The sequence below is a fragment of the Thunnus albacares genome, chromosome 2 (genome assembly GCF_914725855.1).
Source record: "Thunnus albacares chromosome 2, fThuAlb1.1, whole genome shotgun sequence".
Classification (NCBI taxonomy): Eukaryota; Metazoa; Chordata; class Actinopteri; order Scombriformes; family Scombridae; genus Thunnus; species Thunnus albacares.
Genome location: NC_058107.1, coordinates 17,860,199 through 17,873,596, shown reverse-complemented (window position 1 = coordinate 17,873,596; position 13,398 = coordinate 17,860,199). Strand labels below are relative to the sequence as shown.

General features: G+C 37.7%; 1 protein-coding gene across 1 annotated transcript in view; it reads right to left on the bottom strand.

Moving 5' to 3' along the window:
- Positions 1-1,909: 1,909 nt before the first annotated feature.
- The window catches only part of si:dkey-40c11.2 (drebrin-like protein A), a 31,015-nt gene continuing 19,526 nt past the window's right edge, over positions 1,910-13,398 (bottom strand). The window contains exons 5-16 of the mRNA XM_044369540.1: positions 8,927-9,070; positions 8,571-8,648; positions 8,248-8,399; positions 7,283-7,337; positions 6,361-6,435; positions 6,062-6,167; positions 5,328-5,867; positions 4,140-4,802; positions 3,906-4,004; positions 3,644-3,777; positions 3,193-3,244; positions 1,910-3,078 (exon numbers count right to left, since the gene is read on the bottom strand). Coding sequence (XP_044225475.1) covers positions 2,942-3,078; positions 3,193-3,244; positions 3,644-3,777; positions 3,906-4,004; positions 4,140-4,802; positions 5,328-5,867; positions 6,062-6,167; positions 6,361-6,435; positions 7,283-7,337; positions 8,248-8,399; positions 8,571-8,648; positions 8,927-9,070 — 2,235 coding nt within the window. The 3' untranslated portion in view covers positions 1,910-2,941. The remainder of the gene's footprint in view (positions 3,079-3,192; positions 3,245-3,643; positions 3,778-3,905; positions 4,005-4,139; positions 4,803-5,327; positions 5,868-6,061; positions 6,168-6,360; positions 6,436-7,282; positions 7,338-8,247; positions 8,400-8,570; positions 8,649-8,926; positions 9,071-13,398) is intronic.

Here is a 13,398-nt window from a genome sequence, read left to right as displayed (position 1 = left end):
TGTCAGTCCTCCACCGGTCAGATAGGGTCTGTCAGTTAAGTAAGAGATAAAGGGAAAGTCAGGGGGAGGGGGAAGGGGCTCTTCTCTGTTAGTTTAGCACCCTGGTTGAAGGGTTTTGTTACTGATGAGGGTCACAGAATGAAGGAACAGCCTAAAGACAAAGGGGAAGGGAGAGTTGACTGGCACATTAGCCAGTGTCTCCCTATCACTCTGCTTAATCTGAAGAGACAAGGGATCTCTTGAGTTGTGGGGATGACCATGGGAACGGGGATATGGTGAAGCAGGAGAAGGGGGACACAACTGTCGAGACCAATTTGCCTTCACATTCTCTGTCCAGATGTCCTCTCTCTCTCACTTTATCTCTAACTTTGCGGCTATTTATCTTTCTCGCATACACAAATGTAAAATATAAATATATATATAGATGTGTGTGTGTGTGTGTGTGTGTGTGTGTGTGTGTGTGTGTGTGTGTGTGTGTGTGTGTGTGTGTGTATGTGTGTGTATGTAAACTGTCACGGCTCTTGTCAGTCAGATGTATTTGTCTTTTTAATATATATATACACACATATATATATATGGATGTATATGTGTGTAATATATGTTGTTTGTTTTATCTACCTGTTTAAAACTAAAATTAACGACTTTTTTCTATCTCTCAATCTTGCTCATTTGAGCTTTTCACGGTCTTCTCCTTGCAACCCAATTAGTATTTCATAAGAGGCTCATCACCTTTTCACACATTTCACTGATGATTAGCCTCCTGGGATAACCTCGACAGAATAGTCTCCTGGATAGATTTATTCAGTCTGTCAACAGGCATCAGTTCAGGCAGGATGAGACCCATGTCAAACATTACCTCTCTATTTCAGAACAGAGGCGCATCTGCCAAACACTGTTATTGAACTGGCACTACAACAGCGTAACCTAGCTCAACTCCATAAATATTAAAGGTGTGTGGTTAAGAAATATTAATGTCATATTCAATCAATCATTATTACCCTAGGGGAAAATCCTGTTTGAGGTGTAGCAGCATTAGCAATTTTTAGCTTTGAGAACGTCTGGATACCCTGCTTCTAAAATGTGTGTAACAATGAGCCTTCTCTTTGCCTGTCAAAATATTTTGCATTTTGTTCTCAGGAATCTGTTCAAATCAGTGGGCACACTCTCAATAGTGTTACCAGTGACACATTGGAAAAGGCAATGTCTCCACCTATGGGTTCAAATATAGCATTACAATTCAAAAACTTTTTTTTTTTTTTTTAACCTTTACACAATTCATTTAAGAATCAGTGCTTAAATTAAATAAATACAACAAAACAAATATTTTTGGGATGAACAACCTCACAAAGAAACCACAATACTGCACAATGTCCATCAAAGCATAAATAAAATATAGAGATGAATCTGTCTGCTTACTTAATGAGAAATTAAATGCGTTCTGTCCTTTTTCAGTGACCAGTAATCACTTGTTCATGATCACTTCATTAACTAATGCTAATTAGTCAATTTGTGTATGTCTTTAATACCTGATGGCTTAGGGAAATATGACGATTTCATTTTTCAAGTAGTTACTACGTAATGTATAATGTGTTTTTGTGATTTTTAGAAATACTTCCAAATCCAAAATGTCTGTGGGTACAGTTGTTATGTAGCAGCACTGTGTTCTGATTAAGATGAAGAAAATCAGACATTTTTTTGTTTTTTGTTTTTGTTTTTTTTAGTTCTAAGATTAACAGACTGAGCCCATAAACCAACATATTTGAGATGTTATGGATTCATCTTAGCAAAAATGTGGACACTCAAAAATCTCTAAAATGTTGCCATTACAGTAATAGCACCTAGTATTAATTAAAAAAAATTGAGACTTGTTCTGTTTGGCCATTGAAAACAGTAAATATGAAAAGTAATGAAGAAAAGAAAACATTTTAATAAAACCTTTTGAGTTTAAAGATGCTATATATTTGTAAGTTTGGAGTAAATACAAAGAACATACATGTAATCAAATAAGCATACAACATACAAACATACAAGCCAAGTATAGAAAAAGAGAAGATATTTGTTTTTTTCTATACATTCTTATATACAGTGTAATGTATTAAGATATTACAGAAGATTAAAGTTGGAAGATTTTTTGTATATCATCTGTGTGTCAACATAATCCTTTAATTTCTTAAAATCTAGAACAAAAAACAATATCAGACATAATCACAAAATGAATGGAAGGACATCACCACATGAACAAAATACAACCTCGTCTCAAAGTGTGATAGAGAAATACAGGTACAGGCCTTTTTCCTCAGCTTGTTAATCTTTTGTTATGCTGCTGTTTTGTTTTTCAGTGGGTAATTAAAAGAGGCTGTCAGTAAAAAATATAGTGCTATAAAATAACTCAGGAAAATACAGGAATATGATTATATGTTGATGGGTGATACATGTATCTTGATTATATATACCAGTCAAGAGCAGTAAATTAATTTTTAGCAATGTAACACACAAAGCAAACGGTGAGCAGAATAGAAGGCTTGTTATATGTGTGGATCAAAAGGAAGACTATACACTCTAAAAATCTGTTTGTGTTTCTTATAAGAAAAGCAAGTTTGTGATCGTTTGTCATTGTGATCTGATCCCTCCCACCAACATTCCTACAGTATCTCAAGAGGAAATAAGTTATTTTGGTCCAGGAAAAGGTCTCGACTATTTCATCCAAGAAAATGAGGCAGGGTAATTTCTGCATACTTGTGAGAATATTTTGTTTTTATCAAAGAACATCAAAATAGAGTCACATTTCTTCTTTATCCTTTCTACAAAATAGAGAATACAAAGATTCTGTGGGAGGATTAAGGTAAAAACATGCATGAAGATGAGGGGTGAAGGTGTCCCTGAGTGTGTGTATGTGTGTGTATGTGTGTGTCTGTGTGTGTGCTAGTGTGAGTCTGTCTGCCTATATGGTTTCCACATAATTGGCAGGGAACAAGCCTTGTCGGCCATCTTTGCTCCACCCTCTCCACCAGGCTTTGTCCACCGTTTCCACGTCCCTGATGATGTCACCAGGTTCAAAGGAGATCTCGGATTCGTCCTCTGTGGGAACCGCAAGATAACATGGTGAAAACCCGCTAATCACAGTGTAATTACTCTAAGTGGAGGCACTTTATGTGCACATGCGTGGCGATTATCCTCTAAATGGCAGCTTACCTGCTTGGTAGTCATACAGAGCTCGGACGCACATTTGTCGCTCGGCTAAAACCTAAAGTGCAGAGGAAAATAGAGCGAGATAAAGGCTTTAATCATGAAATAAATGTCTTTTTTAACTTAAATCATAAGGCAGAATAGAGGAAAATAAGTATGTAATCACTTTCATAGAAACTTTCTTCAAATAAACTTTAATGTTAAAGATAAGCCTATATTTTTTCTTGTTTTCAATAAATTATTTCCTGCACAGCATATTTTATTGTACTTTTAAATGTGCATATAATTTCTTTATTAATAAATAATGTTCATAAAATAAATAACTGTGTAAAATGTCAAATGGAAAATAATTTTTTTAAAAAGAGTTGTTTTTTTTTTTTAATTGCTTGACTGATTTTGGAGTAATTAGCTTTGTGCAAGACAGTACAAGCACAGTTAGTGTTTGTAGATACAGTACCTCTTGTCCATTTTCTGAGATCTCCTGTTCCTTATCTTCATTGATGTCATCTTCCTCTGCTGTGCCACGGAGATCGTAGCACACACCCAGCTCTGGGGAGCTGAGTTCAGTGTCAGATGGGCTCAAAGATCGCTCTGAGAAAGACCAGTGTGGAAAGCATTCATCACATTCTGACCAGCACAGAGTAATTGATGTATATATGTATTGTGTTATCATTGTACAATAATATTTTAATATTGTTTGAACTGATCTGTTGTCAAACCTATGCCATTCTGTTCCTGTGTGTCATCTCCATTTGTGATCCCGTTGCTTGACAGGACCACAGTCTCGTGTTTGATTTCCTGACAAATTGGTTCAGCATCTGAAATAATGATTTGATTGTAAGCTTTTGCTACTGTGTTCTGTAAAATCTATTTTTTAAAATTTTTGACAAACACAATACTCCTTATAGAACATCGATCATCTCAACATAACTACATCCAAGAACAAGAGGTACCTGTAACTGCTGGTTCTTCCTCTTTCTCTAAAAGCTCAGCAGGTTCAGCAGGGGCCTGGCTTCTGTCTTCTTCTGTCTTCCTGTCTTCTGATTGGTTGTTGTGCTCTCTATCGTCCTTTGCCTCTTCTTCTTCCTCCTGCAGCAATTCCACAGGCTCCTCTAGTGATGGAGGTTCAGCCTCTTGTTTTAATCCCTCCTCCTCCTTCTCCTCCTCTTCCTCCTCCTGCTGCTGCTCATCCTTCTCCTCTTCCTGCTGCTCATCCTTCTCCTCCTGCTGCTCGTCCTTCTCCTCCTCCTGCTGCTCGTCCTTCTCCTCCTCCTGCTGCTCGTACGTCTCCTTCACCTGCTCATACTTCTCCTCCACCTGCTCGTATTTCTCCTCCACCTGCTCGTACTTCTCCTCCACCTGCTCGTACTTCTCCTCCACCTGCTCATATGTCTCCTGCACCTGCTCGCACTTCTCCTCCACCTGCTCCTGCTCCTCCGCTTCTCTCTGGACTGGTTCTGTAGTGAAGGCACAAGGCTGCGGTTGTGTTCCGGCCTTATCTTCCTCGTTCTCCTCCACCTCGTCTTCCTCCTCCTCCTCTTCTATCAGTACAGCCTGGACTTTGTAGCCAGTGTCTGAGACCAGCTCAGTGTGCATCTGCGTGGCTGTATGTAGCTCTGTTGATTGGAAAATTATAATATTAAAAATCAAAAAACAAAGTTGTACATTTTGATAAACTTACATGTTGTGAATGTGTATGGCTGTGGTAGTATTGTAAAGTTCTCTGGGTGTACATTACAGTCAACCCTGAGATGACTAGGAGTTATAGTGTATGTGGTTACTTTAGAGCTTAAAAGGAATATTTAATTGTGAGTGGCCCATAGAAGTATAGTTCTGTATAACAGGCCTCTGATTCATACTCCCTTGGCTGCTTTAAACCGTCTGGAGTATGTGGAGTAGACTTTGGCAAAGGCATCTGAGTAACTTAAGCCTTTAATAAAAAATGTTGAAATCAATATTTAATGTCAAATGATTAATGTCTTTGGCAAATAAATGAGTAATAAGGAAAGTAATGTGCTCTTCTGTACTCTTCTTTGCATTATTACTCTGAAAGGACATTTTGTTGTTTTTACAGTAATGACAATCTATCAGATATCAATATCAGATCGCAGTATAATTCTTTGTGTCCTGTGCCACCCCACCTGTGTTTGGCTGTGGTCTCTCAGGAAGAGGAGCTGTTGGAGCCTGTGGAGCCAGGACAGGCTCGAAGCAGAAAGTTGAGGGCTCTGGCTCAGTTGGGGTATTTGGGGGTAAAGGAGGGAAAGTCTCCGAATGTGACTGAGAAGGGATATTTTTCTCTAAACTGTGGGACAAGGAAGCCAAGAGACTAGGGGAGGCTGGAGGCGCAGAAGGTTCTGTGGGTGATGGAGCTTTGGGCTCATCAGCAGGCTGAACTTGGTGCTTAGGTGGTGGCACAACAGGCAGGGCTGAAACTGGAGGGGCAGGGCGAAGTGGTGATGTGGGCGGTGTCATGGGGGCTCTGGGCCTTTGTGGAGAGGTGACAGGGCGGAAATCGAGGCTCGCGGGGGGAGATGTGGCACGATACAAGGGGGAGGGAGGAGCCCGGGAGAAGGGGGAGACCAGGGGAGAACTGCGAGGGGACGATGCCGTGCTCTCTTCTGCTTTAGAGAAGATGAAAGCTGTGTCTGTCAGGCTGCGCTGGTATCGTCTGAATGGTTTGCCTGGAGAGAAGCAAAACAGTTTGTGAGCGGTTCAAAAACTTGAAGAATACACAATTTATATCCAAAAACATCAAATTGTATGTGCAGCAATTCAGAGCTGATTTCTGTGTTTCGATGAGCTCCTCTGGACCTTCAAGTGAATACGTGGTAACATTACTTCCTATTTAAGCTCACACAAATATACCAGTACCTACCAGTGCGGGAGGATCCAGGGCTGGTTGGACTTTGTGATGTTGACGACAGCTGCCTGAAGAACTCCCTTGGGTTCATGGAGCGTTGGGACACTAATACTGCTGCCTCCTACAGGTAAATTGACAATAATAAATACATAAACGCAAGGATTATACAGACTTTGGTTTTCAAGCAGGATTTACCAAAATCCAGTGATCAAATGAGACATGTGTGGCCTATTTAGGTCTTTGGTAAAGCACTAGTTCAAAGCAATATTTGGTCATTTGATTTGTTGGTATATAGTAGTCTAAGATGGACTTACTGCTGCCTTCTCTATGGATTCACTCCTTCTAAGACGAGCCCTCATGTCCTCCTCATGCTCCATTTGTTGCTGCTCCTGTCAGTGCAGAAACACAGCAGCAATCACATATACTACATCTAACTGTAACACACACATTTTAATACTTTTGTTTATGTTAATATTAAAAAACATACCAGCAGAACATAAATACTGGGTGACACAATGTAATAATGGCACAAGCAGTGTCTTCTTCAAAAATGGCACTTACAGTGACAACTTCTGGAGTATTAGCTAAGGTATAAGTTAAAACACATCACATTTTCTGTTCCACAATTCAACAATGGAAGTCAACAGAGGACCATTTGTACATTTAGCAGATAAATGTAAGTAACAAAATCACAGACTGTCATGTGTTGCTATATTAACCAATTTATATGCACAGCATCCATTCAGAGTATGTGACAGGGATGCAGTTACAAGGTAATTTATGGCTCTATGTGTAAAAATGATACAAAGTCAATGCATAATCCCTTTAATATATTTTTTATAAATGAACAATCAACAGTGGTTACATGCCACTTTTCCTACCACTGTTGCCTTTGTTTAAGTAACAGTAAATCCATTAGGATTGGCTGCATTAGCAGATGTTGTGGCAGACAACAGCGACCCTCACATGGATCAAAAGATAAATTACACAGAAATAAACACAGAATCAGATCTCACCTTGCCCATGACCAATCCAGTTCCTACACAGGGGTCACTGAGTTCAGGTCAGCTTGACCAAACTCCATAGAGAAGCCAGCAAAATGTGTCAATTTTGCCACAAGGTTTCATTTAAAAGCCCATAAAAACATGGCTTTCACACTTTTTTCTAGAGGGACTTTGCATCATTTTATGTGCAAAAACTAAAATTCTAGGAAGATATAGACATCTTTTCACTCACCCATCTTAATTTTTCCTTTCTGCGCAACGCTTCTTCTTGCTCTGCCTGCTTTCTTCTGAATTACAGAAAAAAAAAATGAAATTAAATACAGTGGATTTAAAGTGTACATGATAGTTTACTTTGTTGAACAGTTTCTCTCTCCACTACTTGAACACTGGGAAAATGCAGTTTTCAGACAGGATGAAATATCTCAGCTGACAATTATTCCTCAAACAAAAATATGTGCTCTTCACATCAACATTTGTTTGACAGCTTATTAATAATCACCAAAGCTGATTTCATGGCCACCAATAATTACCTGTAGAATATGAACTAAATGTAGAATTATACCCATCAAAGAATTTCTTCAGTCAAAACCAAGTCAATTATTTTTTTTCTTTGTTTCATACATGAAATTTGTGACACAATTTATAAAATATCTAAAATGTTTAATTTAATATGAAATTTGAAAGTTAATTTATTTGATAATGTAATTTTCTATTTAATTTAAAGTTTAATTCAATTTAATTTGTATTGCAATTTAATCTTTAATTTTATTCCATTTCTTTTGCTTTAATATGATTGATTTAATTTTTAACTTTAATTTAACTTTTAATTTTAATCTAGTTTAATTTGATTTAAATTATTTTTATCTTTCTAATTTAATCTAATCGAATCTAATCTAATTCCTTTTTACACTCTTATCTATGGATAAGTATTTTATTTCATATCTATAGACACAGACCAGTCACCTGTCAACCAATCACAGTAGACATAGTGAGTAAATTAATTCAGACACATGATGTCATCCATAGCAACTATGTCCACCCCATTTGGTCTATTAGTTTAGCTTTGTTAAAAGCTCTTTCAGCCCTATTTAGGGGGACTTCTAATGGTAATATGAGACACTTTGTGCATATGGCCCCAGATCAATACCAAATATAGCCACTAGAGGGCCCTTGACAGAAAAGAGGCATTGTTCCAACCTCTGCTCCTCAATCATCTGCAGTTTCTCATTCATCTTTCTGTCTCTCTCTTCTGCATCCTTTCGGTCCTTCAAAACTCTTTCTCTTTCAAGCCGCCGTCTCTCCTCCGCTGCTCGTCTCCTCTCCTCTTCTTTCCTCTGTTCTTCCTCACGCTGACAAAGAGAAATAATAGGACAAAATATTGTACATTAAGTTCACTTTCATATCAAACAATAACTCTCTTCAGTAGCTCTTGTAAATGGAAGTAAGCACCCAACAGAACTATGTTTGTTGTCACAAAGTAAGCTTTCTGGCCAAATAGAGAGAAGGCTACTTTTGCATACCTCTGCACGTGCCCAGAAGGAGTCTCTGTTTATAAGTCTCATCTCCATTGCAGCGTTAGTTTTTCTGTAGTTTGTACCCTAGAAAAAAATAAACAAATACCAGGCAGAGATTATTTTTTTTATATTATACACAGTAATATATTCTATTATATTCCATATACTTGAACTTTTTAAAACACAGTATTTCTTATTGTTTTCATTCAAATGACTAAATGAACATAATGGAAGTAAAAATAAAAGTCAAATAAAAAGTCACCAGAAAAACAGAGTCTCGACCTTCAAAATGTGTCACAAATGTGCATATGATAGTCTCTGCCTCCATCTGATGGGCAGATGAGGTATTGCAGGAGACTCACCACGATGTCCTCCTTGTCCACAGACCTGGAGCTCCTCCTCACCCACTGTGCAGGAGCCTGGGCCTGGGTTTTGCTGAGCTCTGCTCTTATCTTCTCCTCCGTCACATCCTCCACCGTCTCTGCACTAATGAAGGCATGTGCTTCCTGAAACATGGAGGGCGGGGAATTAAAATAAAGACATGGCAAAACAGATGTGAATGTAATCCAACCTTACATACTGTATCCACACACACATACACACACACACACAAAGGCTAGAAATCCATACACAAGTACACACAGTTCCTCTGGTGGTTTTCACTTGGTCTGACTTGGAGTTATGCAAACTTGGAGCCAAACTATTGTGCAACTGCTTCAATTGTGAGGATGGTAAGAGAATAAAAATACTCCCTGGCTTCAGCGAGAGGACAGGAATGCATTGGTTTGGATGGTTATAGATAGCAGAGGGGGAGATGGGAAAATGAGAAATAGGTGGGGAGGGGTGGGGGGGTTGGGTAAGGTAGAGAAAGTGAGAAAAAAAAGGGGTGCAAAAGCATGAGTGTGTGCAAGGAGGGAGAAAAAGACCCTCATGTGACACAGAGAAATTGCTCAAGAGATTTGCAAAAAAAAGAGTGTTGACAGACCAGAGTCACAAACCACAGACCAAAATATAATGTTGCACTGATGCTTTTTCTATGAGACACATATGAGGTGTTAAACATGGGCTGAACTCCTGTGTTTGGTGGTGCATGTCTGTGTATGTATGCAAGCATTTGTAAACCTCAGAATAATTTCCATGGAGAGTAAGTCCAGGCTTGTTGATGGAGGGCCAGGTCTGTCAGCCTCCAACAGGAAACCACAGCTTTATCTGAGTGACAACACTGACACTGACACTGAGCAGAACGTTCAATGTGCCCTATAATACATGTCAGTACAGTGTATAATCCATATCACTCTAGCTGTCACTGCCAACTGCATACACACAAACCAGACAGGCAGTCCACAGTGCTGCCAGGGACACAGTTAAAATCATAACAGACAGAACCACAATCTAAAGCAAAAAATATGAGTAGCATAGTGTGGAAAATCACTATGTTTGTCTATTACTGAGACCAAAAGCCCTGCAACCTTGTCTAATTCATGAAGTACAGGAGGTGTAAAAACTGTTAGAAATGGTGTAACCGATACCCTGACACATAGTCCAACCAGCCATATGTTGGATAGCAGACAAACATATAATAGATAACAGAACAGGTGTTCTCTCAGAATATTAAAAAGAACTGTCTATATGCTTTTCTTTGCATACTACACACAAATATCCCCTTTTCATAACTCGTTTCTTAACATAACATGGCTTGAAGTCATATTGCAGCATGTCCATATATCAAAACACCTTTTTTATCATCTATTTACAGATGTAAATCTTAAATGTTTGAGATTGAATCAATCTCCACTGTCTTCTGTCGCTCACCTTACCCTCATTGTTCTTTTCTTTCCCTCCTTTTCACCCTGTGCCAACTCCATTACCTAACTTGTGTCTTTACTGTAAATGTAATGCCAATCAGAATTTTCTCATAACATATACATATTCTCATAAATGCAATATAATATATACTTCTTTTATGGGATGTGTGGCATTGATGACTTTTGCAAAGGAAACTCGCTCTTAGCACAAAAATATAACCTCTCTGGGAGGAAAATAGCCCAATGTGATGTGACAGGTTGGCAGTTACTGGCTATATATAATTTGGCTTAACTTTGCACAAACTGTCTACTCTGGAACTAAACTGCTTCATGCAGTCTCTCTCCACTCAGGAGTCATTTAGAGTGAGCAGCAGTAGGTGGATGTGGGGTAACTTCAACTAGGGACAGTCCCTTGTTGAAATTTGCCCCAATTGATTGCTGCTCTCACAATATTTGCTTGTGGAATATTGAATTTACATTTTGTCAAGCTTTTAGAAAAATATTAGTGTTCTGAAAACATTTATTTTCCTTTTACTGTAAAAAAAAAAAGTAATTCAAATTCATCATGAACAGTAAGATGAGAAAAATATATAGCTTTATAAGATAGTTGCAATGTTCTTGTTACATTAATAGCATATTATGTCATGACATTTACAGTTGTAATGTGAGCTCTTCAGCTGAAACAAGACAGAAGGAGCAATTAAGAGTGATGATGATTGAAATAAGACTAAAGCCTCTGTTCTCAAGTATGTGTCAAGGCGAGATGACAGATGTGTATGATCTAAAGTGCTTCAGGGTTCGGTGACTTGACCCGGACATTTTGCTTATTCTTTATTTACAATAGAAGTACTGTTCTTTGTTGCGATCCAAATCTCCTGCTCCACCTTCTGACCTGAATGTATTTCACAATGCAAATGTAGAACAAAGGAAACATGTACACCCTATTCATATTTTAGTTTTCATAACTTAATGCCACACTGGAGTACAGTATGTAACACGCCCAAATCTGCTGCTGCAGACTCGCCTTGACAAAACCCCCTCAATGCCAGCCGGGACATGCAGCAGAGAGACGGCGAAGGAAAGAAAGAAAGAAAGAAAGAAAGAAAGAAAGAAAGAAAGAAAGAAAGAAAGAAAGAAAGAAAGAAAGAAAGAAAGAAAGAAAGAAAAGAAAGTGCCAAGGGAAATTCAGAAATATTGTATCTAAGGTAATGAAAGATTACAGGTCATCGCAAGGTCAAATAGGGATTGAGCTGAGAATCAGGTTTATTTAAAGCTGCAGCATCCATTTATTTTTCTGCTAAATATATCAGCAAAGACAGTATCACACAACTAAAAACTCCCTGCTTTGTGTGTTGGTGATATACTGTAGGTTATGTCTCAGGGATGTTCTATTTTAGCATCTTTTCCCCTCAACACTCTCCTCTTACTGTTGCAAAGTGTGCCCTGAAATTATGTTAAAACAGTTACATATGATTTTTGTTTAAAACAAACCAAAATGAGGGGAAGTGACCTTTAAACATGTACCATATGAGTTTTTGTAGATACATTGTGTTATGTAATGTCTGGTGCACTGGTAGGAAAAGTATATTTTATTCAATGTAAAAATCTATTTAAAGTACAAGCCTCACATTTACATCTTCACCTCTGTAAAAAAGACAAGCATTTGCACAAAAATCTACTTAATTAAATGTGCTTGATCTTATAGATGGTCTCTCAAGACAGGCTCAAGCATTATTATAGCTAATGGTCACATAAAGTACTAAAATAAAGCTGAAAAAAGTTATTTTCATTATCAATTTATCTGTTGATAAAGTTTTTACTAATTAACTAACATTTCAGTAATGACCAACAATAGCCTAATAATTAAAAATATAAGGAAATTGTGCTCTTCACATTTTCCCTGAGCCCTAGATGGTGTCTTCAAATTGCTTTTTTGGTCCACCCATTACACCAAACCGCATAAATATTAAAAATTTCAATGACATAAAATACAGAAATGCTATATTTCTGAAAATAAGCAAAACCAGCAAATGTTTTGCCTTTTTGCTTGTTAAATTACTAAACAATAAATGGTTACAGAACTTAGTTACTTAGAACTAGACAATAACTTTTCTGCCAATCAACTAGTCAAATAATTGACTATAAATCAAAAAATTAACATAATATTACCACTCAATTTCAACAGCGAAGACACTGAATCAGTGTGAGAGCCTGTGGTAGAAGCAATGTTTTCCTTAAAACATCAGCTATTCATGAGGTCTATTCAAATACAAACACTGGTATTAATTGGTATTACCGTCATTTTAAATTCTACACAGTGTCACTTCTTGGGCTGCTGATTTTTGCCAATCCTTTGCCAAACTCCAAGACTGATAAATTGAACCATAAAAAAACAGGTCTTGTGAGAAATGAGAGAACATTTTTCAACAATTTATCACACACTAAGCCCAGATGATTTCCCAGACAGAGGTATGACACAGACTATTTACAAGCTTCCCTTGATGTTTCACTTATCCTTTGTCAGCATATGAAGCATGTTTTCAAAGAGTTTTATTGTTCATGAACAACATTCTTGCTGGGAAAGGTGATTAATGGCGATCACATGGCCTTAACACAGTGTGAAAAACAAGAAGTGATAGCACAGTTATGTGCATGTATCATCACCATAGTCCCTAAACTCAAAATATTTCTGCAAATGCAATCCTTATGCTTGGCTATGGTGTCCCTCATGCATGGTTCTACAGTATGTTCTCTTTTTATTCTGAATTAGCTTCAGCTAATAAAACCAAGCAAAGAGTGTGAACTGCTGAGTAATGGAAAGTTAAACTGATTGTACATTCTTTCTTTCTCTGTTCTTACAATATAAAGTCAAACACCAACAGACACAAAACATGGCATTTAAGTTTGGTCTTAATTTAAAATGAATTGTTTCTCTTCCTTCTACAGTAGTTGATTATTTGCATTGTGGTGACATATGTAGGTCTGGCCGTTAATGTATGAGTGTGTGTGTTTGCTGAGGTTAGAGGTTA